The sequence below is a fragment of the Mobula birostris genome, chromosome 12, assembly GCF_030028105.1.
Source record: "Mobula birostris isolate sMobBir1 chromosome 12, sMobBir1.hap1, whole genome shotgun sequence".
Classification (NCBI taxonomy): Eukaryota; Metazoa; Chordata; class Chondrichthyes; order Myliobatiformes; family Myliobatidae; genus Mobula; species Mobula birostris.
The window spans coordinates 23,615,540-23,642,211 of record NC_092381.1 but is presented as its reverse complement, the minus strand read 5'-3'; the positions used below and the strand labels follow the sequence as shown (position 1 = coordinate 23,642,211).

Below are 26,672 nucleotides of genomic sequence, written 5' to 3'. Positions count from 1 at the left end.
AGGTACAAAGGAAAGTTTGTCCTGTATATTGTTCGTGCGTTGAGGTATTACAAGGTAAGTCAATAACAGAGTGCAGAGTAATGTGTTAAAGTTATAGAGAAAGAGTAGTGCAGATAGATGAGAAGGTACAAGGTCATACCAGTGCAGATTGTGAGGTCAAGAGTCCATCGAGGGAACCGTTCTGTAGTTTTATAACAGTGGAAATATGAAGGGAATGGAGGGATAGGGATGAGACAGCAGGAAGACATTTAATATAAATTGGCATCAAGATCAGCACAACATAGTGGGCCAAATGGCCTGCTCAAGGTTGTACTGATATATATTCTAAAAGCTTTCACTGTGGTTGTGTCAGAAGCAGTTCGTTGTCATTGAAGAGCAGCACGAGGGGTAAATGCAAGCAGTCTTCTTATGCAGAGATTGGGTGAGACACACACTGGGTTAAGGGTGAAAGAGGAACATGAGGGGGAATTTCTTCATTCAGAAGGTGGTGAGAGCGTGGAAGGGCTGCCAGCAGAAGTGGTCAATGAGGGTCTGATTTCAACATTTAAGAATAGTTTGGATAAGTACATGGATGGGAGGAGTACGAGGACTATGGTCAATGGGACTAGGCAGAATAATAACCTTGCAAGGACTAGATGGGCCTGACGGTCATCATTCTGTTCTGTGGTGCTCCTTGCTCTGTGCTGTGACCGTCGCTGAATGGTTGGTTTGTTTCTTGACATTTCAGAGTCTGTTGTCTCCAGTGGCCTTTGGGTTTGGATCGGAGTATCTATCCCGCTACGAGGAACAGGGCATTGGTTTACATTTGGGCAATATCCACGCCAGTCCTGTTGAAGGGGACGAGTATAGTATGCTGCTCTCCATCGCAATGATGCTGTTCGACGCTTTTCTGTATGGAATTCTCGCCTGGTACCTCGATGCCGTGTTTCCAGGTATGCTGACGTCAAGTGGAAGATTGAAACTGGTTTACTGGAGTTGATATTCTATTATCACATGTACTGAGATACAGTGAGAAGCTCATTTTGCATCCTTTTCATACTGATTGAATCATTACACCATGCATTCAGTCAGTACAAGGGAAAACAAAGCAGAAAACAGAATGAGGTGTTGCTGTTACAGAGTAAGTGCAGTGCAGGTAGACAAGAAGGTGCAAGGTTATAACGAGGTAGATTGTGAAGTCAAGACTCCAACTTATCAAACTGGGTATCCATTCAATATTTTTATTACATATAGATTTTACAGGAGATAGCTCTTTCATGAAGTCTCAAGATTTTGTTATAGCGATGATTTGCAAATATTATTAATTCCACCTGTTATTCTAACAATATATCTCCCTATCCCTGAATTACACCTAAACCATAGAAGGGATCACAGTCTCTGCTACGTTTAACTGTTTAATTGCACTGTAGGTAACATTTAATAATCAAATGTAATTATGATCATTTTTGAGAAGTGCAATCTTGATATCCTGCATTTTAATCTTCTTTTTTGCTTTCAATTGTAATACAATAAACAAGGACAGGCACAAGGTGGCTATTTATCATAAACACAAGGGTTTTTGCTGACGCTGGAAATCTTGAGCAACACACACGAAAAGCTGAAGGAACTCAGCAAGCTGGACAGCATCTATGGAGAGGAATAAACTGTCAGCGTTTCAGCTGAGATTCTTCATCAGCCAGATGAAGGGATGTTGGTTCAGTCCTTTACATAGATACTGACTGACCTGCTGAGTTCCTCCAGCACATTGTGTGTGTTCCTCACAGTTATTTATCAGCCAGTTCTTGGACAGCGTAGTACCTGTCAGATACTATGGAAACAGGATACTAGGGGCAAGAGAATTGATAAGAGCCATCAAACATGTTTCATAGATACAAGGGGACTTGCAAACCCCACATAGACAGCACGCTGGGTGAGCCCAGGTCACTAGAATTATGAGACAGCAACCAGGACCCCCTTTGCCGTGAGGCCATAACTAAAGTAATTTTTTTTTACATAGAAAATAAGAAAAGCTACAGCACAATACTGGCCCTTTGGCCCCCAATGCCATGCCGATCATGTACCTTCTTTAGAAATTACCTAGAGTTACTCATAGCCCTCTATTTTTCCAAGCTCCATGTACCTATCCAGGAGTCTCTTATAAGATCCTATCATATCCGCCTCCACCACCATCACTGGCACCCACTTCAAGCATTCACCACTCTCTGCGTAAAAAAACTTACCCCTGACATCTCCACTGTACTTACTTCCAAGCACCATAAAATTGTGCCCTGTCATGTTAGCCATTTCAGCCCTGGGAAAAAGCCTCTGACTATCCACACGATCAATGCCTCTCATCATCTTATATACCTCTATCAGGTTACCTCTCATCCGCCGTCGTTCCAAGGAGAAAAGGTCGAGTTCACTCAACCTATCCTCATAAGGCATGCTCCCCAATCCAGGCAACACTCTTGTAAAACTTCTGTGCACCAATTCTATGGTTTTCACATCCTTCCTGTAGTGAGGCGACCAGAACTGAGCACAGTACTCCAAGTGGGGTCTGACCAGGGTCCCTTATAGCTGCAACATTACCTCTCGGCTCCTAAACTCAGTCCCACAGTTGATGAAGGCCAATACACCATATGCCTTCTTAACCACAGAGTCAACTTACACCAAAGCTTTCAGTGTCCTATGGACTCGGACCCCAAGATCCTTCTGATCCTCCACACTGCCAAAAGTCTTACCATTAATACTATATTCTGCCATATCATTTGACCTACCAAAATGAACCACCTCACACTTAGCTGGGTTGAGCTCCATCTGCCACTTCTCAGCCCAGTTTTGCATCCTATCAATGTCCCACTGTAACCTCTGACAGCCCTCCACACTATCCACAACACCCCAAACTTTCTGTCATCAGCAAATTTACTAACCCATCCCTCCACTTTCTCATCCAGGTCATTTATAAAAATCACGAAGAGAAGGGGTTCCAGAACAGATCCCTGAGGCACACCACTGGTCACCAACCTCCATACAGAATATGACCCACCTACAACAGTTCTTTGTCTTCTGTGGGCAAGCCAATTCTGAATCCACAAAACAATGTCCCCTTGCATCCCATGCCTCCTGACTTTCTCAATAAGCCTTGCATGGGGTACCTTATCAAATCCCTTGCTGAAATCCATATACACTACATCTATTGCTCTACCTTCATCAATCTGTTCAGTCACATCCTCAAAAAATTCAATCAGGCTCGTAAGGCACGACCTGCCTTTGACTATTCCTAATCATATTATGCTTCTCCAAATGTTCATAAACCCTGCCTCTCAGGACTTTTTCCATCAACTTACTAACCGCTGAAGTAAGACTCACTGGTCTATAATTTCCTGGGCTGTCTCTACTTCCTTTCTTGAATAAGGGATCAACATCTGCAACCCTCCAGTGCTCCGGAACCTCTCCCGTCCCCATTGATGATGTAAAGATCATCGCCAGATGCTCACCTATCTCCTCCCTCGCCTCCCACATCAAACTGGGGTACATCTCGTCTGGTCCCAGTGACTTATCCAACTTGATGCTTTCCAAAAGCTCCAGCACATCCTCTTTCTTAATATCTACATGCTCAAGCTTTTCAATCCACTGCAAGTCATCCCTACGATCGCCAAGATCCTTTTCTGTAGTGAATACTGAAGCAAAGTATTCATTAAGTTCCTCTGCTATCTCCTCCAGTTCCATACACACTTTCCCACTGTCACACTTGATTGGTCCTATTTTATCACATCTTATCCTCTTGCTCTTCACATACTTGTAGAATGCATTGGGGTTTTCTTTAATCCTGCCCACCAAGGCCTTCTCATGGCCTCTTCTGGCTCTCCTAATTTCATTCTTAAGCTCCTTCCTGCTAGCCTTAAAATCTTCTAAATCTCTATCATTACCTAGTTTTTTGAACCTTTCATAAGCTTTTCTTTTCTTCTTGACGAGATTTACAACAGCCTTTGTACACCACGGTTCTTGTACCCTACCATCCTCTCCCTATCTCATTGGAACATACCTTTGCAGAATGCCACACAAATATCCCCTGAACATTTGCCACATTTCTGCTGTACATTTCCCTGAGAACATTTGATCCCAATTTATGCTTCCAAGTTCCTTCCTGATAGCCTCATATTTCTCTTTACTCCAATTAAATGCTTTCCTAACTTGTCTGTCCCTATCCCTTTCCAATGTCATGGTAAAGGAGATAGAATTATGATCACTATCTCTAAGTTGCTTTCCTTCTCCCACTGAGAGATCTGACACCTGACTAGGTTCATTTCCCAATACCAGATCAAGTCCAACCTCTCCTCTTGCAGGCTTGTCTATATATTGTGTCAAGAAACCTTCTTGAACACACCTAACAAACTCCACCCCATCTAAACCCTTTGCTCTAGGGAGATGTCAATCAATATTTGGGAAATTAAAATCTCCCACCACAACAACCCTGTTATTATTACATCTTTCCAGAATCTGTCTCCCTATCTGCTCTTTGATGTCCCTGTTACTATTGGGTGGTCTATAACAAACACCCAGTAAAGTTTTTGACCCCTTCCTGTTCCTAACTTCCACCCATAGATTCTCAGTAGACAATCCCGCCATGACTTCCTCCTTTTCTGCAGCCGTGACACTATCTCTGATCAGCAGTGCCACGCCCCCACCTCATTTGCCTCCCTCCCTGTCCTTTCTGAAACATCTAAAGCCTGGCACTCTAAGTAGCCATTCCTGCCCCTGAGCCATCGAAGTCTCTGTAATGGCTACATCATAGCTCGAAGTACTGATCCACACTCTAAGCTCATCCACTTTGTTCATAATACTCCTTGCACTAAAATAGACACATCTCAAACCATCGGTCTGAGCACATCCCTTCTCTATCACCAGCCTATCCTCCCTCTCACACCATCTGCAAGCTTTCTCTATTTGTGAACCAACTGCCCCTTCTTTTGTCTTTTCAGTTTGGTTCCCACTCCCCAGCAGTTCTAGTTTAAACTCTCCCCAATAGCCTTAACAAACCTCCCCACCAGGATATTGGTCCCCCTCAGATTCAAGTGCAACCCGTCCTTTTTGTACAGGTCACACTTGCCCCAAAAGAGATTCCAATAATCCAGAAATCAGAATCCCTGCCCCCTGCTCCAATCCCTCAGCCATTTCCTTTTACATTTGTGATCCTGAGTAACCTCCAGCGAATCCTGCTCTCTGGATCAGGAGACAGACTCTTTCATCTTGCTGAGTTCCAATTGAAAAGAACTGAATCCTTCTGGTCCAACCTGATGCATGAACATTTCTCACCTTAGAGCCATAGAGTCATATATAATACAGAAGCAGGTCCTTCAGCTCTTCTAGTCTGTGCCAGACTGTTGTTCTGCCTTGTCCTATCACCATGCACCTGGACCTCCAATCCATGTACTTATCCAAACTTCTCTTAAATGTTACAACTGAAACCCCACCCCATCCATTTCCACTGGCAGCTTGTTTGCACACTCTGAGTGAAGAGTTCTCCCTCAGGTTCCCCTTTCATCTTTCATCCTTAACCTATCACCTCTAATTGTAGTCTTACCCAACCTCTGAAGAAAAAACCTGCTTTTATCTATCTTATCTGTACCCCTTATCAAGTCTCCCCTCATTCTCCTACACAACAAGGAAAAAAGACCAAAACTGCCAACAATACTCCAAATTTGGCCTCACCAACATCTTATCCAACTTCAACAGCCAGGGAACTTAAATCAGAGCTGTGACCTTAAAGCAGTAATTACTTGTGTGACCCTATGCCCTCTTGCAAAGTTTCCCAAACTCCCAGCAACAATCAATTTTGTGACGTTTAGAATATCTGCATGCATGCGTGCATGCGTGCCCACTTGAACAGAGTCCCAGACTTCCCTCAGCTATGTAACTAAGTGCTGGCAGTCCCTCATGGAAATGCCGACATTCCAGGGGAAGTTGTGAGCCAAAACAGGATTAAAGATTGCTTGCATTTGTATTTCTCTGGAAAAAATAACTTTACCTCACCCCAACCTTCATGTCCTCAGGAGAAGCAAATGAAAGGTGCCAGTTTCCTTTGGTAATGATGACGTTCCCATTGAAACCATATCAGAATAATTAATAATGGTATTCCAACAGGCAGATTTGCTGGCACGATGATCATGACAGTTTGAACAGTTCACCTCATCTGGGCTTAATCAGTATATTTTTAAAAAAAAGGAAGACAAATTAGATGGTAAGAAGGATTAGCTTTATTTGTCATACGTACATCACATGTCAAATCATGTCATCAAGGACCATGCTGAGCACTGCCAGTGCCACCTCTGTTCCAGCGCCAACGTAGCATGCCCACAGGTCACCAACCCAGCACTGTAGCACAACACTATTACAGCTTGGGGGGGTCGGAGTTCAGAGTTCAATTCCAACGTCCTCTGTAAGAAGGTTTTACGTCCTTCCTGTGAGCACTTTGGTTTCCTTTGCTTGCTCCCACAGTCCAAAGATATAAACTCGATCACTGTAAACTGTCCTGTGATTACGCTACGGTTAAATCACTGGGCTGCTGGGCGGCACGGCTCAGAGAGCCTGAAGGACCCATTCCACGCTGTATCTCCAAATAAATAAATATGTCTTTGGACTGTGGGAGGAAACTGGAACACGTGGCGGAAACACACAGGGTCGAACGTACAAACTACTTACAGATAGCAGCAGGTATTGAACCACAGACTTACAGCTGGATCTGTCATAGTGTTACACTAGCAGCATTAAAAGCAAACATTGTATTGTATAGAGTCCTGAAGAAGTATCTCACATGGTCTGTACATTCTACTGGCTGCGTCGTGAAGAAGGCACAACAGCGCCTCTTTCACATCAGACGGTTGAAGATGTTTGGTATGGGCCCCACCAGATCCTAAGGACTTTCTTCAGGGGCACAATTGAGAGCATCCTGACTGGCTGCATCACTGCCTGGTATGGGAACTGTACTTCCCTCAGTCGCAGGACTCTGCAGAGAGTGGTGCAGACAGCCCAGCACGTCTGTAGATGTGAACTTCCCACTATTCAGGACATCTACAGAGACAGGTGTGTAAAAAGGGCCTGAAGGATCATTGGGGACCCAAGTCAGCCCAACCACAAACTATTCCAGCTGCTACCATCCAGGAAACGGTACCGCAGCATAAAAGCCAGGACCAGCAGGCTTCGGGACAGCTTCTTCCACCAGGCCATCAGACTCATTAATTCAAGCTGACAAAATTGTATTTCTATGCTATATTGACAATCCTGTTGTACATAACATTTATCATAAATTACTATGATTGCACATTGCACATTTGAACAGAGATGTAATGTAAAGATTTTTACTCCTCATGTATATGAAGGACGTAAGTAATAAAGTCAATTCAATTCGATTCAGCCCCAAAGGTCGACTGTTTATTCTTTTCCATAGATACTTCCTGGCCTGCTGAGTTCCTCCAGCATTCTGAGTGAGAAACTTTATATATTCATAATGTTAAGCAACACACACAAAATGCTGGAGAAACGCATCAGGTCAGGCGTGCTCTATGGAAGTGAATAAACAGTCGACATTTCAGGCTGAGACCCTTACTTGGGCCCCAAAGGAAGGTCTCGGCCCGAAACATTGACAGTTAATTACTTCCCATAGATGCTGCCTCACCTGTTGGAGTTTCTCCAGTATTTTGTGTGTGTTGCTTTGGATTTCCAGCATCTGCAAACTTTCTCCTGTTTATACTTATAATGTTCTTGTATTTGGGGACGATGGAAAATTCGAAGCTTGCCTCACAATTGCCATTGCTGATACTAGCATTTAACTCCAGAGTTTTAATTACTTGAATTTAAATTTCCCAATGCGGCGCTGGGATTGGAGTTTTCAATCAATCGTCCTTACCTTTAGACACCAGTACAGTAGTCTAACCACTGTGTTTCTGTGGCAATATTAATCACTATTCGGGGTAATATCGCCCAGAACGCTGTATCTATGCTTTAATTCACCTTGTGCTTCTTTCCCGTTCTTTAGGTCAGTATGGAGTACCAGCACCCTGGTATTTTCCACTCCAGATTTCTTACTGGGCTGGTGCTGAAAAGCCCCAAGCTGCAACAGAAGGTGAGTTATTTATAAACCGAGAAACCTTTCTTCCCAGTTGTGTTTCCCCCCTGTTATAGGTGATATGGTTTGCAGGAATGTACATCTGAGACAGTCAGAGTGGGTACCCTGTGATTACTTAACTTGATCACATCTGGCTTTGTGAAGGCAGAATTCTCCACTTAAAAGTGTCTGAAAACTTAGCCAGTTCTTTCCTATTATTACCAGAGACTTAAAAGAGACTCGGCATGCTGTCTATACTCTTGTTAAAATTAAAGCCTTGTGCTCACTGCATTTAAACTTACATCAATGCACAGCTTCAATGGTGTTTTCATTACAATGGCAAACTGCCAAGTTTTCTTGGGTGGCAGTATAATGGCTCAGTGTTGAGCGGGCATCGCTGGATGTGACAGGAATGAGCTTGTGTACAATTCACCTTCATTGTCATGATGCAGCCAAGGATACAAGATAAATAATTCCATAAAAACGTACAAAATAGAAGCCATGTTTGGCTATACAGCCCCCTGAGCCTGTGGGATTACCCATGAATTTACTGTTCAGTAAATTCATGAGTAGTCCCATACCTCAGGCATACGTTCCCAACTGATTCTCTTATGCTGTAAATACAAATATTAACTTGAGTATCCACAGCACTCCTGGACAGAGCAAGATCTGAGTAAAGATATCGTCAGGTGAGGTAGTATGAAAAGATTTAGGCGTATTTGATATGAAATATTTTGGGCGGCACGGTAGCGCAGTGAGTAGGACAACGCTTTACAGTACTGGTGGCACAGGTTCAATTCCTGCCACTGCTTTTAAGGAGTTTGTACACTCTCCCCATGACCATGTGGGTTTCCTCCAGGTTGCTCCGGTTTCCTCCCACAGTCCAAAGACGTGCCATTTGTTAGATTGATTGGTCGTTGTAAGCTGTCCTGTGATTAGGCTAGGGCTAAATTGGGGGATTGCTGGGCAGCGCAGCTTCAGGGACTGGTAGGGCCAACTCCGTGCTGTATCTCAATAAATAAATGACAATGAAGTCCGATAGCGGTCAACCCCTTATCCAGAATCAGAATCAGTTTATTCAAGAACATTATCTCAGGGCGGTTACTTTAGTTAATCCTGAGGCTAAATATTAATGAATTCAGGCCATAATGTCAACAGTTTTCTTATCTCAGACTCCCTATCCAGAGATTATGTCCAGATTCTCCAGTCTTCAGTGTCCACACAAAAAATTCCTTCACAATCCCATTCCTTATTGCCATCCAGACTAGTGATGAAGTCTTCTGTGCTGGCTCAGTGCTGTTTTCCGATGGAGAGATAACCTTGGAAATCTAACAGGTAAAGTCTGCCACATGATTAGCTAAAGTAACTGCCCCGATATTATATTCTTGAGTGAAGTAATTCTTTGTGAAATGCTGCCAGTGTGGATTAATTTAATTGTGAGTTATTTCATCGTAAGCTATTGTATCCTAGCTTGCATCCAAAGTGAGCATTAATCAAAATTTACTTTTAATCTTTGCTAAGACAAAAATGAACTGAGAGGAGCTGTGAAAGAGCCCGAGAAGATGGAGACACCTGCGGAGGCAAAGGAAGAGAAACCAGCAGAGAACACGGCAGAGCAAGCAAAGCAAGCGCCAGACAACCCCGGGGATGGCGACAAGCCGAAGGAAAGCAAGAAGATTTGCAAACTAAAGGAAAAAGAGGTGAAGGAGCAGCTTGAGAAGGAGAGGCAGGAGAAGGAGAGACTTGAGAAGCAAAAGCAGGAAACGGAAAGGCGAGAGAAGGAAAAGCAGGAGATGGAAAGGCTGGAAAAAGAAAGGCAGGAGAAGGAGAAGGAGAAGGAAAAGGAAAAAATCAACCCCGGTAATAACTCAGATCAGTAACACTTTAAAATCGGCTTTACAGCACTCCATGATGTTGACTACGTTTGTCTTTATCTGTTGGCAGTGACAGCAGCAATGGCAGGAAACCCTCTCTATGAGCTGGAGCCTTCGAGTCTGACTCTGGGAGTGTCCATTCAGAACCTGGTGAAGACTTTCGGTGAAGGACAGAAGCCTGCCGTAGATGGGCTGAGCATTAACTTCTTTGAAGGGCAAATCACTTCCTTTCTGGGTCACAACGGAGCTGGAAAAACCACCACAATGTAAGAGCTTGTGTTCTATTTGTCGCAACAATGAAAATAATCACTGCCCAGCTAAAATATGGAAACAAGCCAGGCTCATGCAGCTCTGTTTACATCCTCGCTCAAGTCAAAGGCAGTAGAATAAAGGGCTGTTGGCCATCTGCACAGTGAAAATAATTGCTCTGCACAATGGCTCTTCTGTAACTATTGAAAATCTGTCATATGTTACCGAACAGTATCATTAGAACATGACTTGCTACTGACCACATGCAAAGGGATTGCATTTGAGTTCCTGGGACCCAAACTAGCAACAAAAGATTGTAAGGGGGGGGCTGAACAGAACAAGGGCAAGTACGATGGGATAGAGAAAAGCAAAAACATTGATAGATGTTTACTTCTACTTGGACAGTATGTTTTAGAAGGAATTTCAGTATAATTCTCTTTGGCATTAATCCTCTCTACAGTTTCGCACAAATAATTTGCTAATTTACTGTAGTCACCCAGTTCAATGTAAACCTTGGGAAGCTAGGCATTCCCTGTCCAAGGAGCACACGTGGCTAATCACTGAACTAGAACAATAGCTGCTGTTTAAATTATCGCATGCATTCGGCAAACACGTTCCATCTGAGTCGTTCACTTCTCTGCTCCAAAACAACTCCAAAACTTCAGCTTTGGCTCTTCTGAATTAAACTTTTCAGAAACCAGGAGCAGGAAAATTCCTTATGTCTTTATTGTTTTGTGTACACCCTATATCAGATCGGACTGCACCTTAAAAGATAATTTAAAAAAATAAACAGGAATGCAGGGGTACAAATTAAACGGGGTGAAGTATATTCAGTTTTCCAAGAAATTTAAAAACAAAGAGAAAATCTACAGATGATGGAAATCAAGGTAACACACACAAAATTCTGGAGGAACTCAGCAGGTCAGGCAGCGTCTATGGAAATGAACAAGCAGTCGACGTTTCGGGCTGAGACCCTTCTTCAGGACTGGAGAAAAGAGATAAGGTCAGAGTGAGAAGGTGGGGGGGAGGGGGGGGAGACGTCACTCAATAACTGCTATACAATAATAGAGACAAAGGATCAAAATGGTCCCTTCGGCCCGTCTCATCCTGGGCATCCATGACGCCTATCTATACCGACCCAATCAGTCGGCATTAGGCTCCTATCTGTATATTTCTTCCCAATCCAAGTACCTGTCCAAACGCCCTTTAAATGTATTTGTCTCCACCATCTCCTCTGCCCACTCATTCTGTATAATAACTACCCTCTGACTGGAAAAACCTTCCCCCTCAGATCTTATTTAATTTTCTCCCCTCTCACTTTAAACCTACAGTATGCCTCTCTTTAGACTCTCTTACCCCATGAAAAAGACTCAGATGATCCACCATATCCATGCCCCTCATAATCTTATAAACCTCTATAAGGTTTTTAATGAGCTTACTATCCAGACGTCCCTCTTTCTTATCCAAGTCAATTGTAGGGTAGCTATGAAATACCACAAAGGTCCCAGCATTAATCCTGTATTACCCCACTGGTGACAGATGTCCAGTCAGAAAAGCAACCCTCTACCATTGCATTCTGTTTTCTATTACCAAACCAATTGTGGATCCAGTTTGGCAATGTGTCTTTCCCTCTCTCACCTTAGCTTCTTACATGCCCCTCCCTCCCTCTGGTGCTTGCCCTCCTTCCCTTTCCTCTCTGGTCTTCCACCCTTTCCTATTAGATTCCCCCTTCTCCAGCCCTTTATCTCTCCCACCAATCGACTTCCCAGCTACTTACTTCACCCCTCCCCCTCTCTCGGTTTCACCAATCACCTGTCCCCTCCTAATTCTTCCTCCCCTCCCCCCACCTTCTTATTCTGACTTCTTCCCCCTTCCTTTCCAGTCCAGATGAAGGGTCTCGTTGCAAACCATCGACTGGTAATCCCTTGCTGGAATCCATGTGTGCCAGATCCACTACTCTGCCTTCATCAGTTTTCTTCATTAGTTCCGCAAAGATCCAGAGCAGGGCTTTCCCTGTATAAAACCATGTTGACTTCCACCAATCAGTCCCCGTCGTTCCAAATGAACATAAATCCTGTCCCTGAAATGAGATTCAGCATTGCACTAAGTATGATTATGAAGACACGTAGTCCTCTTTTATTGTCATTTAGTAATGCATGAATTAAGAAATGATACATTACTTCCTCCGGTGTGATATCACAAAACACAGGACAAACCAAGACTGAAAAAACTGACAAAGCCACATAATTATAAGATATAGTTACAACAGTGCAACAATACCATAACTTGATGAAGAAGTCCCTGAGCACAGTAAAATTTAAAGTTTCTCAAATGTCCCACATCTCACGCAGACGGGAGAAGAAAAACTCTGCCTGCCATGCTGACCACAATCCAACTCTGAGTCATCCGAAAACTTCGAGCTCTGATCAGCTCTCCGATACCGAGTACTGAGCACCATCTCTGTCCCAACGATTCGACCTCCTTCTCGGTCGCCAAAAGCAGGCAACGCCAAGATTTTGAGGCCTACCCTCCAAAAGATTCCCAACCACACAGTAACGACAGCAGCGAATGGGCGTTTCAGAAATTTCTCCAGATGTTCCTCTGTGCTTTCACGTCCATTCTCCATCAAATCAGAATTGTCCACGGCCCCTATTTAACAGATACAATATCATTTTTCACCGGTTTGTTAAGTAAAAGATAACTTGGATTGTTGTAATAATGAGATTTATCCCTGGGATCAAACAATTTCAGACTCTAACAAGTTTACCAAAACTTAAAAGGTCCAAGTAAGGAAAACAGGAAATTAATGACAAACGTTTAAATAAAACCCTCTGTGCCCTTGTGTCATGCCAAAGCACCTTCACATAAATAATGAGAGGGAGATAAGAGACAACAGGAAAATACACTGTAAGTACACAGTTTATTTATCTGTGTTGACATATGATCACATAATGAAATTGAAATGAGTCACAATAAGTGACCTGTCATAGACAGGCAATGAATGAAGAGATACGCACTGCTGCTTAAAGCTGCACACTGATGTTGTTAAGATTTATTATATGCTGCCCTAAAATCGTTAGCTGACATTTACAGCTGGAGCCGAAGCTCGTATTTTCAAACCATTGAACTGAATTAAAATCCAAGTGTTTCAGGAAAAAGCCAAATCTAAAGTAATTTTAATAGGTCAAACCATTTAAACTGCCTACTCCCGTCAACCTGAACCATAGCCGTCAATACCCCTATTATCCTTGTACCTATCCAAACTTCTCTTAATCGAGCTCGGATGCACCACATTCATTGACAGCTGGTTCATCTTTCCCACAACCCTCTGAGTGAGGAAGTTTCCTCTCATGTTCCCTTTCATCCTTAACCCATGACCTCTAGTTGTAGTCCCACCCAACTTCAGTGGAAAAAAGCTGTTTGCATTTACCCTATCTATACCTCCTCATAATTTTGTACACCTCTATCAAATCTCCCCTCAACCTTCAACATTCCAAGGAATAAAGTCCTAACCTGTTCAATCTTTCCTTATAACTCAGGCTCTCCAGTACCAACACCATCCTTGTAAATTTTCTCTGTACTTTTTCAACCTTATTTACATTTTTCCTGTAGGTAGATGACTAAAGCTACACACAATATCCCAAATTAGGCCTCACCAACATCTTATACAACTTCAACATAACATCCCATCTCCTGTACTCAATACTTTAATTTCTGAAGGCCTATGACACCACTTTCAAAGAATTATGGACCTGAATTCCCAGATCCCTTTGTTCTACCACACTCTTCAGTGCCCTACTGTTCACTGTGTAAGACCAACACTGGTTGGTCCTACCAAAGTACAACACCTCGCCCTTGTCTGCATTAAGTTCCATCTGCCATTTTTCAGCCTGTCCAGATCCTGCTGCAAGCCATGATAGTCTTTCTTGCTGTCCACTATACCCCCAATCTTGCTGTCATCCCAAAATCTGCTGATCTAGTTAACCACATTATCATCCAGATCATTGTTATAGATGTCAAACAACAATGGACTCAGCACCGATCCCTGTGGCGCTCCACTAGTCACAGACCTCCAGTCAGAGAGTCAACCATCTACTACCACTCTCTGGCTTCTCTAGCAAAGCCAATATCTAATCCAATTTACTACCTCATCTTGAAAGCCGAGTGACTGAAATTTCTTGACAAACCTCCTATACGGGACTTTGTCAAATGCCTTGCTAAATTCCATGTAGACAACATCCACTGCCTTGCCTTCATCAATTTTCCTTGAATATTAGATTGGTTGGACACGACCTACCACGCATGAACCCATGCTGACCATCCTTAATCAGTCCATGTATATCTCTTGTATTTGGTCCCTTAGAATATCTTCCAATAACTTTCCCACTACTGATGTCAGGCTCACCGACCTACAATTTTTTGGCTTATTCTTAGATCCTGTCTTAAACAGCTGAACAACATTAGCTACCCTCTCGTCCTTTGGTACCTCACCTTTCACTATGAGTGATTTAAATATCTTTGCTAGGGCCCCTGCGGTTTCTTCACTTTCATCCCACAGAGTCTGAGGGAAAACCTTGTTCGGCCCTAGGGATTTATCCACCCTAATCTGCCTCTGCTTTCCTCCCACATTGCAAAGACTTATAAGTTAGGGTTAGTAAGATGTGGATGTGCTATGTTGGTGCTGGAAGCATGACAACACTTGAGGGGTGCCCCAGCATCTTTTCTTGCAGAGGATATAGTTCACGGTGTCTTTCAATGTACACGTGACAAATAAAGCTAATCTCATTCTCCACACAGCAAGTGGCACTTTCTTCTTCTTTGTGTAGCGTACATAGGTTAATAACTACCCAGTCTTGACTTAAGGATCTAGAATTCATTCATCAATCATTAGGTTAACCATCCAGCTCCAACCAACAAGTTAACACTTTGAAGGAAGTTGCTGTTAATGGTGTCCTTGTTCAGCAGTTTTTCTTCTCTCTCAAAAACTAAGTCCAGTCAATGTGGGTTGAGTTTATTGTTATCTACACAAGTACAGTGAGGTTCAGGTACATTGAAAATATTGCTTGCTGCAGGATGCGGATTCAGACAGCTCACAGAACGTAAACTGGACAAAAATTATACAAGACAGTGAAGGAAACAGACTGTTGCAAAACAAGACTTTAGTGCAAGAGGTGGTCTATAGTGTTCCCACGCTGAAGCAGTCAACTTTAGGCTGAAGCCAAACTGTCATTCCAGTTCATGTAATTGAGTGACGTGTAATGCAGCAGAGAAAGAAAGGTAGCAAGAACGTGACCCCAGTCTTGCTTACCAGCAACCCCGCTCCCCACCTCTTAATGTCTGTAAACACGAGGAAATCTGCAGATGCTGGAATTTCAAGCAACACACATAAAAGTTGCTGGTCCTGACGAAGGGTTTCGGCCCGAAATGTCGACTGTACCTATTCCTAGAGATGCTGCCTGGCCTGCTGCGTTCACCAGCAAAGTTTATCTTAATGTCTGTGCTGAGTTAGCTGGTTTAACAGACAGGTTAGTCTCCTCCTCCTACCCACCTTCAACTTTCTCCTCTATACCTCCCCCTCCCCCATCCCCTGACCCACCCCCTCTTCCCTGATCGCTGCTGTTCTGGAGGTGAGTGTTTGTCAAGGGTGCGTGAAGGTCCAGTTGTAGTTTGTCTGTGGGGCCACTGATATGGAAACAAGGTGGCCACCCTTGTTATTCGTGGTTCACACAGAAGTGGCTTCCTTGGCAACATGCTGGGGACGGAAGCATCAGCACAATCAGGAAGGACGAAGAACTTGTCAAAAGGAGCTTTAGCATTGCAAACTAATTCCTACAGGAGCAAACAGTATTAATTGCAAGATGTCAGTGATGGATTGCTAGCTCCTTAAAATAACAATTGAATTTGCGCGAAGTTGTGTAATTACGTCTTAAGGTGTGCAACAACTTTTTCACGTGTACTCAGTTTTAAAAGTGGACAATATTATGTCTACAAAGTTTAGTCATAGTCATAATCATACTTGATTGACCCCGGGGGAAATTGGTTTTCGTTACAGTTGAACCATAAATAATAAATAGTAATAGAACCATAAATAATTAAATAGTAATATGTAAATCATGCCAGTAAATTATGAAATAAGTCCAGGACCAGCCTATTGGCTCAGGGTGTCTGACCCTCCAAGGGAGGAGTTGTAAAGTTTGAGGGTCACAGGCAGGAATGACTTCCTATGATGCGCTGTTTTGCATCTCGGTGGAATGAGTCTCTGGCTGAATGTAATCCTGTGCCCACCCAGTACATTATGTAGTGGATGGGAGACATTAACCAAGATGGCATGCAACTTAGACAGCATCCTCTTTTCAGACACCACCGTCAGAGAGTCCAGTTCCATCCCCACAACATCACTAGCCTTACGAATGAGTTTGTTGATTCTGTTGGTGTCTGCCACCCTCAGCCTGCTGCCCCAGCACACAACAGCAAACATGATAGCACTGGCCACCACAGACTGCCAGGTTTAATAAACTTCTCTCTCTGTTTAATAGGTCAATGCTGATTGGGTTATTTCCACCCACATCCGGTACGGCATTTATTAACGGCAAGGACATCCGCACGGAAATTGAAGCTATCCGACAGGACATCGGTGTATGTCCCCAGCACAACATCTTGTTCAATAAGTAAGCAGAATATCTCAACAGATCTGGATATACAGTTCTGGTCGGCCCACTGTAGGAAGGATGTTGAGGCTTTGGAGAGGATACAGAAGAGGTTTACCAGGATGCTGCCTGGTTTAGGGAGCATGTGCTATCACGAAAGGCTGGATAAACTTCAGTTCTCTTCTCTGGAGCACCAGAGGCTGAGGGGGAGAACTAATAGAGCTTTACAAGATTATGAATGCCACAGATAGAGTGGACAGAGAATATCTATTTCCCAGGGGCATTCAGCTCATCCTGTTCACGCTGGCATGATCTTCTACCTAGTCTCATCTACATTCACCTGGACCATATCCTTTCAAGCCCCTCTCTTCCATGCACTTACCCAAATTCCTCTTAAAAATGTTACAATTGAATCCGTATCTGCCACTTGCACAGGCAGCACGTTCCACACTCCCTGCACCCTCTGAGTGAAGAAGTTTCCCTTCAAATTCCCCTTAAGTGCTTCACCTTTCACCCTAAACCTATGACCTGTATTTCTAGTCTCACCTAATCTGACGGGAAAAGCCAGCTTGCATTCGTTCTATCTAAACCCCTCAACATTTTGTACACCTCTGTAAGAACACACCTTGGTCACCTCTGCTCCAGGAATTAAAGTCCTAACACATTCAACCTTTCCCTATAACTCAGGTCCTCAAATTCCGGCAACATCTGTGTAAATGATTGTGAAGTTTAGTACAATGTAGTACCTTTTGAGAAGAAGAAATGGAAGGTCTCTTAGGACTTAGAAGGTGCTAGGTGCTGTAGAGGATGAATGGGAATCTGGAGTACAAATAAACCAATCAAACAAAGCTGCACCACAGGTAGAAATACCATATAGAAAGCAAATTAAGAAATGGACATTTTTACTAGATGGACAGATCCCAAATTAAACTTGCATCAGAGAGATTGGATATGGAGAGATATTTCTATAAATAGGTTATTCTAGAATCAGAGGGCACAGTTTCAGAATAAATAGATGTCCCTTTAGAACTGAGGTGAGGAAGAAATTTGCACAGCAAGAAGATTCCACAGTGGTGAATCTGTGGAATGCATTGCCATGGAGGCCTGTGGAGGCAAAGCAACTTGTGGCATTTCAGGTAGATGTTAATAGGTTCTCGATTGGCAAAAGGATTAAGGATTACAGGGAAACACACACAAAATGCTGGAGGAACTCAGCAGGCCAGGCAGCATCTATGGAAAAGAGAACAGTCGACGCTTTGGACCAAAACCCTTCAGCAGGGCTACAGGGTAAAGGTGGGAGAGTGGATGAAAAAAATCAGCCCTGATTGAATGGTGGAGTAGATTCAATGGGCCAAATATCAAACCTTAGCTGAGCCATACTTTTCAAGTGTTTCTCCTGAAACCAGCATCAGCCATCTCTTGAGTCTCCACACGTGCACACAGATCTGATCACCACGTTATTAATAACATGATCAGGAGACAATCGAGAGGATGAGGTGAAGATTTAAAATGATGGTTTCGAGTTTGGACAGACCATACATGTCAGGAAAAAATATACAGACTGGGTCTCCTCACTGTCAAAAGAAAGCTGGTGGGAGATCTAACTGAGGTCTTTACAATAATGGAAGTTTATCATGACTGAGTACAGAGAAATATTTTCTTGAGAGGAAAAGAATAGTTAGAGACTCTTCAAGATAAAATAGTTGCCTTGAAATACAGTAGGGAAGCTTCACCCAAAGGCCGGTGGGTATGTGAAACCTGCGACCATTGAGAATAGGAAGGAAGAAGCTGAACAGGAGTATGAGGCAGAAGGAAACAGAGGGTCCTGGTGACATATTTACAGAAGGAAATATTGGAGGTATGAATGTAGCAAAAACACCAAGGTGGAATTGTCAGCCCAAATGACTTCTTTTTCGAGCAGTCTATCTACATAATGCTTTGCCGTGGAGCCAACTATACGGCTTTCTGGGCAAAGAAGAAACTGAAGGAAATGTGAGGTAATGAAGTTTAGATTAAGTAATGTGAGTTAAAATTTTGGAGCCAGTTCATGTGGCAATGCTTCAGAAAAAAAGTCATATCAAAAACTTGACCATTTGAGCACATTTTTCAGAGTCAGAATCAGGTTTAATATCACTGGCAGATGTCGTGAAAATTGTTGTTATACAGCAGCAGTATATTGTAAAACATAATAAAAACTAAATTATAGTAAGGTGTGTGTGTATATATATATATATATATAGAGAGAGAGAGAGAGAGAGAGAGATGCACATAATAAAAAGTCAAATTAAATAAGCAGTGCAAAAAGAGAAAAAAAAGTAGTGAGGTAGTGTTCATGGGTTCAATGTCCTTTCAGAAATCAGACAGTAGAGGGGAAGAAGCTGCTCATGAATCATTGAGTGTGTGCCTTCAGGCTCCTGTACCTCCTCCCTGTTGGTAGCAATGAGAAGAGGGCAGGTCCTGGGTGATGGGAGTCTCCTTTTTGAGCCACTGCTCCTTGAAAGTTGTAAACTCAGTCAGCCCCATCGTGGGCACTAGTCCTGGATAGTACAGGGACTAGTGCCCACGATGGGGCTGACTGAGTTTACAACTTTCCTCAACTTATTTCAATACTGTGAACCAATCCCACCCCATACCAGATGGTGATACAGCCAATTAGAGTACATCTGTAGAAATTCGTGAGTGCCTTTGCTGACCTTCTAATTCTCCTCAAGCTCCTAATGATATACATTAGGAGTCTGACAATTCACCTCCAGACAGTAGGCGTCACCAGCACGGCCAAAAATTTCTCCAGTGCCAGCAGAAATCAAAGACTGCAATTTTGCTGTTCTCTCACAACGAAACCTGTGTGGGGTTTGGGAGTGAGACACCAATCAGAGTCTCATGTTGATATGGTGCAGAGAGCACCTCGCGGACTCTGTTATTGCTTTTCCGTCCTATTACCTCAAGGGAGTACCAGGGAAAAGCATCGTCAGGATGCACACTGAGGCTGGGAGATGCTCTCTGCAAAATATCAATGCAAGACCTCGCAGAGGTCAGACTTGCACTGATCCGTATGGATGGCAGGCAAAACCAAGTTTTTCACTGTATCTGTGACAATAATATGCCAATTACCTATAATCAGCAGTATGGAGAAGTAATCGGAGATTTGATCACTGATCAGAGAATTAATCAGAGATTCTCCTTTTGGTGACAGCACACTATACTTGCAAGCTGCATGCTGTGATACCTGGCGCTTTGATCAAGCCAAACTTGGGAGAAGAGTCATATGTGGCATAAGAGCTAATTGTGCCAATTCATTGCATGTGGAGTGCCTATGCCCTTCCACCACACCCCTCTTTCCTACAGTTCCACTGTATTCTCAGCCACTGTACTGCCACTGCCATAGGGAGCATCCTTTAATCTCTAACTCACTTCCCAGAGGTCTCAGCAGACATGCCCACAAAGCTTTTCATACGACTCATGGCAGGAGCCACAGTGTCACAGTTTGAATGCATACACCTGTGAGTTAAATGCTATTATGATGCAGTTAATGCACTTTTGTCCAATTGCACACATTTTCTTCGGGGGTCAGAACGGATGTCTGTGTTATGTCCAGCACATACTTCGTACACCAAAATAATGTGATACCCATTTAGAAACATAGAAACACAGAAAACCTTCAGCACAATACAAGCCCTTCAGCCCGCAATGCGGTGCCGAACATGTACTGACTTTAAAAATTACCTAGGGTTACCCATAGCCCTCTGTTAATTAGCCTTCATTGTGCACTAATGTTTGCACTGGTACTGTTTGCCCTTCTTTTTGTCATCAGAATCAGAATCAGGTTTAATATCACTGGTATATGTGGTGAAATTTGTTAACTTTATGGCAGCAGTACAATGAAATACATGATAAATAATTATAGAGAAAAATACCGAGTTACATTAAGTGTGCACTTGTCTATTAAATAGTTAAGTTCACGTAAGTAATGCAAAAATAGAAATGAAAAAGTAGTGAGATAGTGTCCATGGGTTCAATGTCCATTTAGAAATCAGATGACAAAGGGGACAAAGCTATTCCTGAATTGTTGAGTGTGTGCCAGTACGATTCTGTGCCTCCTTCCTGATGGTAACAATGAGAGGTAGACATGTCCTGGGAGGTGGGGAACCTTAATGATGGACACCACCTTCCTAAGGCACCACTCCTTGAAGATGTCTTGGATACTACGGAGGCTGGAACCCATGATAGAGCTGACTAACTTTACAAGTTTCTGCAACTTACTTTGATCCTGTACAATACCCCCCCCACCCCCAACCCCCATACCAGACGGTGACGCAGCCTGTCAGAACACACACTACCTCACTATTTTTGCACGACTTTTTTATCATATATATTTCTTATTATAATTTATTGTATATTTTATTGGACTGTACTGCTGCCACAAAACAACAAATTTCACAACATAAGTCAATGATATTAAACCTGATTCTGATTCATTGATTTATATTATAAATGCAAGATACATAAAATAGACGCATTCCATTCCTGTCCATAATGCATATTGAAACACTAAACACAGCTGCACAATAAGGTGAACTAAATGAATTACTTCCCCCCATTCATGTTGATAGCCTCATGTTATACAATAGTCCAACGTTTTGTTCGCTGGGACAGGTTTGCAGAATAACCTAGCTGCTTGTAATTACTGAAAGACAAGGAAGCAACACTGAACATGGCTGCACCCTGGACAAAGTCACAAAGGTGGCCCTTCTCCACAACACATCACTTCAGTTCACCTGGCAAAAGAACTGGCACATCATAGAATGCAGGGCTTTCTTTAAATCTAGAATCTGTCCTGGGAGAAAGATGATGCATGAAGCATTTATTACACAGCGGGACTGCAGAACAATTCTGTGTTATGCAGGACTGCAATATCCATCAAGATAAGCCGAGTATATCAGTCTGGGAATCTGGTTCACTATTAAAGTGAGCTTATGAGCTGGTTAATAAATACTGGGGAATGCTTGGTATGTTGGCCTGGGGAAGTTTATGTCTCTCTCCCTCTCTCACATGTTAAGGCTGGAATATTATTCTTGAGCCTGGAGTCTGAAGAAGGCTGCGAGTCGAATCATCTGATTTTTACATTTATCTTCCCTGCAGTCTAACGGTGGCAGAGCACATCTTATTTTACACTCAGCTCAAAGGCCACGCAGCTGAAGAAGCAGGAAAACAGACAGAAGTAATGCTGGATGAAATTGGATTGATTCATAAAAGAGACGAGTTGGCTCAAAATTTATCAGGTAACAGCCCATTGGCCACTTGTTTATTCAAATACAGTGACTTAGCCCTGTTCCACCATTCTGTCTTGAGTAGGCCACCTAATATTGCTCAGTGAGAATCACTGAGCACAAATTTATTTGGCATGTGTCAGACCGAACAAAGCAACCTGCATTTCAGAAGGTTTTCACCAAGTATCAGAAAGGTTATGAGGTTCCTGATGGTCTATTTCTTATTCCTTAAACTTATTTTCTCAAGACATAAGAAATGGAAGCAAGGAGTGAACAATCTCCTGCTCTCTTAATCCAATAAGATATTTTACCTCGTCGTCTCCTTCCTGTACAGAAATATATCTCTGATTCCCTTTATATCTAAAATCCATTAATCTGTCTTAATATATTTGGCAACTGAACCTTTGATAGAGAATTCCAAAATTTCTTAACCCCCCCCAGGTAAAATAAAATTCTTCCCACTTCTACTATGATGACTAATTCCCCCCACCACACCCCCACACCCCATTTCTGAGGCAGTGACGCCTGGTTTGAGCCACTTGACCAGGACAAACATCATCCCTACACCTCCCCTGTCAAGTTCCAGGAGAATTCCATATGTTTCTGTGAGGCAACTTCTAAACCCTGGAGGTTATAGACCTTGTTTTCTTCCTCCCTCTTCATATAACAAACCCACCAAACCAGTTAAATCATTGCCCTCCCTCTATTGCAAGTATTGTGTAGGGAGACCAACAGTGTACACTTTATTACTGGTGCTGTCTCACCAGGGCTTTATGTTATTGCAGTTGGACATCTTTATTCTGTACTGAAATTCATTTGCAATGAAGAACGTACCATTTGCATTCCTAATTACTGGGAAATTTTCGGTGTCTTCTGCCTCAAACGATTTGTTTAATTTCTCTGCCATTTCCTACGGGTGAGTCTTATCACAGTAGGATTTAATGTGATATTAAAGCAGAGTTATTAACCTAATGGCCAGTGGACACTGTTTGCCCTTGTAACTCTGAGGATCCCTGTCATGAAGAATTAGAACTTGATGTCAGATTACAACTTGTTGAAAGTTTTCTTCTTTCCTTCCGCAGGTGGAATGCAGAGGAAATTGTCAGTAGCCTTAGCGTTCATTGGGGGAGCTAAGGTGATCATTCTGGATGAGCCAACATCTGGAGTAGATCCATATTCCAGACGATCTATCTGGGATCTCCTACTTAAATATCGTTCAGGTACAGTACCCTTTCAATGACTTCAGTGAGAAAAGAATATGCACTGCATGCAATGAAGTTACACTGAAGCCTTTTATCAATATTGTATCCTGAATATGAAAAAAAATTCTTGTGACTGCTTCATCAACAACGGTACAAGAAAGCTGTATGCTTGTGCGTCTGCTTGTCTATGTGCTCATGTGCGGGTGTGTTGTGTGTCTATAAAGTGATTTTAAAACTTACCTCTAATTGTACGTTGAAGCATACAGTGAAGCACATCATTTGTGTTAAATCAAAGCAGTGAGGGTTGTGTTGGGCAGCCCGCAAGTGTTGCCATACCTCCATCGTCAACATAGCATGCCCACCTTTCACTAAACCTAACCATACATCTTTGGAATACGGGAGGAAACAAACATCCGAAAGTGAGAAATGTTGTTTACACCTGGCTCTGATTGGGCTTTCAGGTAAGGTCCAAGCCCGTATATTAGTCCATGCCAATATTGACCATAATCTGTTCCATCATTAACTGTACTCATATCATTGTTAACCGTTAGTCAGCTCCACCATGAACTATTCTCCTTGCCATCAATAACCAAAGCCCATGCCATCCTTAATCAGTAGTATGAAATTGTTAACCATAGTGCACGCCATCAATAACCAGTCCTTGCCATCAACTCTGCCATAATTTCATTCAAATTCCACCCTTTAAGCTTACCTGCTGCCAACTTCCCAGACTTTACTGTTCTGTTCAGCCTCTCACTCTATTCCCTGTGCACTTCAAGTCATCCAAAACTCTTAATGATCTAGCCTGCACTGCCCTGTGCTCTCTGACCTATATTATTGCCCCAGGGAAAAATGCTCATTTCATTTTCAAACTGCTCCTTTGTCTTTCTCCTCCCATTCTCTCTCACCTCCTCCATCCATGCAATCATCTGAGGAATCTGTGTTCCTTTAATTTCTTTTTAACTCATTACTCAACCACTGACAGCCACTGGAACTCCCTACCTTAAATTCACTATCTCCTCTTCCTGCCTCATTTAAGACTTTCCTTAAAATGTACGTCTTTGACTAGGTTTTCAGTCATCTTCCTTAAATACAAAGAATGAATCGGCTTCGACATTCTTGAGACATTTTGCTATCTCAAACATGCTATATAAAGGAAGATGCTGTTCTTAATTTTGATAACAGGGTCTCATAGCAAAAAGTAATGGTTGGGTGTGGGCAAGGAGGGTTGCAATTAGAGCATTAAAAAAGTCTGGGTGTGTCACAGGTAGCTTTAGAGTCATAGGTTAATACAATGTGAAACAGCCCCTTTGGCTCAACATCCTCTTGGCCAACTTCCCTACTGAGCTCGTCCCATTTACTTATATTTGGCCCATGTCCCTCAAGATCTTTCCTAACTACGTATTGTACGTGTTCAACCATCTTTTATACACTGTCATCGTATCTGCTTCCACGACTTACTCTTGCAGCTTGTTCCAGGTTGCCATTGCCCTTATTGATTTATTTATCCTTTGTATTTGCACAATCTGTTGCCTTCTTGCACGTTGGTTGCTTGCCAGTCTTTGTGTGTAGCTTTTCATAGATTTTATTGTATTTCTTCGTTTCACTGCAAATGCTCGCAAGAAAAAGAAGCTCAGCAAATAATGACATGTACTATATATACTTTATTCTCGGCACCAAAAAATTGCCCATCAAGTCCCCGTTAAATATTTTCCTTGCCATCTTAAGTATTTGCCCTCTACTTTTAGTCTTTCGCTATCGTGGGGAAAAACAGACTGACCATTCGTTTTATCTTATAGTTTTATATACCTCCATAAGGTCATTCCTCAGCCCTAGGCATTCCAGAGCAAAATACTCCAGCCATCCAGTCTCTCCTTCTAACTCAAGCCATCCACTTCTAATAATATCCTTGTGGGTCTTTGAAATTGAGTTTGGGGTTAAGGAAAACATCAGGTGAACGAGACTGCACTGACCATTTCTCCAACGTGTCTTCCCTCCTTGGGCACACGTCACCAAGTCATGGCCAAGGAGGGTACACAGAATCGTGGTTGCTTTCTTTGGGTAGGTGAAAACCTCCCACCGTCCAACACACACACATTCAATGTCCAGAGATTGGAAGCTGATGAATGAAGCCCGGAGACTGACGCAGCAGGTGCTCCACGGCCAACTTGAACAGCAGATGGACTTGTCTGATCTTGGCTCCTTGTTCGTATCTTATCCACAAAGCCACTTGTCTCAGCAACAGAGTGTTCTTGTGCTGGTTGTCAATCTCCTTTAACACAATGGGAGCTTTTATACAGGAGTATTCACAAGTTGAAAGAGCAAACGCTGGAAGAAACCCAGCAGGCAGCCCAGAGATCTTCCACAGGATGGAGATAACATTGCAGATCAATGACATCTGATTTCAGATTTCCTGCATCTGCAATGATTTAGCTCTCACTTTGCATTAGTCAGACTTTGACCTTGGTTACCCAACTCTGAATTAAAAGCTGCATTGGTGCAGGAGTTTGCCTGAGGTGTCCCTGAACCAGGTTCAAAAATGAAAGCAAATTTATTATCAAAGTACATATATGTCACCATGTACATACTACTTCAAGATTCATTTGCTTACAGGCAGTCACTGTAGAGCAAAGAAATACATAGAGTCAATGAAAAACTACACAGAAAGACTGTCAAACAACCGATGTGCAAAAGAAAGCAAACTCCAAAGAAAATAAGTAGATAATAAATAAACAAACAAATAAATAAATAGGTAGATAATATTAAGAAAATGAGTTATAGAGTCCTTGAAAGTAGGTCCACAGGTTGTAGAATCAGTTCAGTGATGAGGTGAGTGAAGTTCTCCTCCTGGCTTAGGAGTGTGATGGTTGAAGGATATTAGCTTTTCCTGAGCTTGCTGATATAGGAGCAAAGGCTCCTGTACTTCCTTCCTGATGGCAGCAGCGAGACTAGAACATGGCCTGTGTGGTGGGGGTCCTTAACAATGGACGCTACCTTCCTGTGACAGTGCTCCTTGTAGAGCTCCCGGGGTGATAAGCAGTGGTGCTGGGTGCTGCTATCACTGTGAGGTCGCTGCGGTTGAGCAAACACACAAGCTGCTTTCATTTAAATAAGCTCAAAGTCTCGCATTACATCTACAGCACCAGAGCCACACTACTGTCCCTCATCACTGTCCAACCACAAGACACAGGAGCAGAATTAAGCCAAATGGCCCATTGATCATCGCTGATTTATTTTTTTCTTCAACACGATTCCTTGTATCTCTTGACATCCTTACTAATCCAGAACCTATCAACCTCTGCTTTAAGTATATCGAGTGCAACAGTAAGATGGCCGTTATGCCTATATTC

At 42.8% G+C, this 26,672-nt stretch overlaps 1 protein-coding gene across 3 annotated transcripts in view; it reads left to right on the top strand.

Moving 5' to 3' along the window:
* abca4b (ATP-binding cassette, sub-family A (ABC1), member 4b) overlaps positions 1 to 26,672 on the top strand; it is a 173,075-nt gene that overhangs the window by 57,629 nt on the left and 88,774 nt on the right. For all 3 annotated transcript variants that reach the window (XM_072273476.1, XM_072273475.1, XM_072273477.1), the window contains 7 exons: positions 728 to 932; positions 8,015 to 8,101; positions 9,605 to 9,943; positions 10,028 to 10,223; positions 16,743 to 16,874; positions 21,993 to 22,132; positions 23,203 to 23,340. In XM_072273476.1, the coding sequence (XP_072129577.1) occupies positions 728 to 932; positions 8,015 to 8,101; positions 9,605 to 9,943; positions 10,028 to 10,223; positions 16,743 to 16,874; positions 21,993 to 22,132; positions 23,203 to 23,340 (1,237 nt within the window). The remainder of the gene's footprint in view (positions 1 to 727; positions 933 to 8,014; positions 8,102 to 9,604; positions 9,944 to 10,027; positions 10,224 to 16,742; positions 16,875 to 21,992; positions 22,133 to 23,202; positions 23,341 to 26,672) is intronic.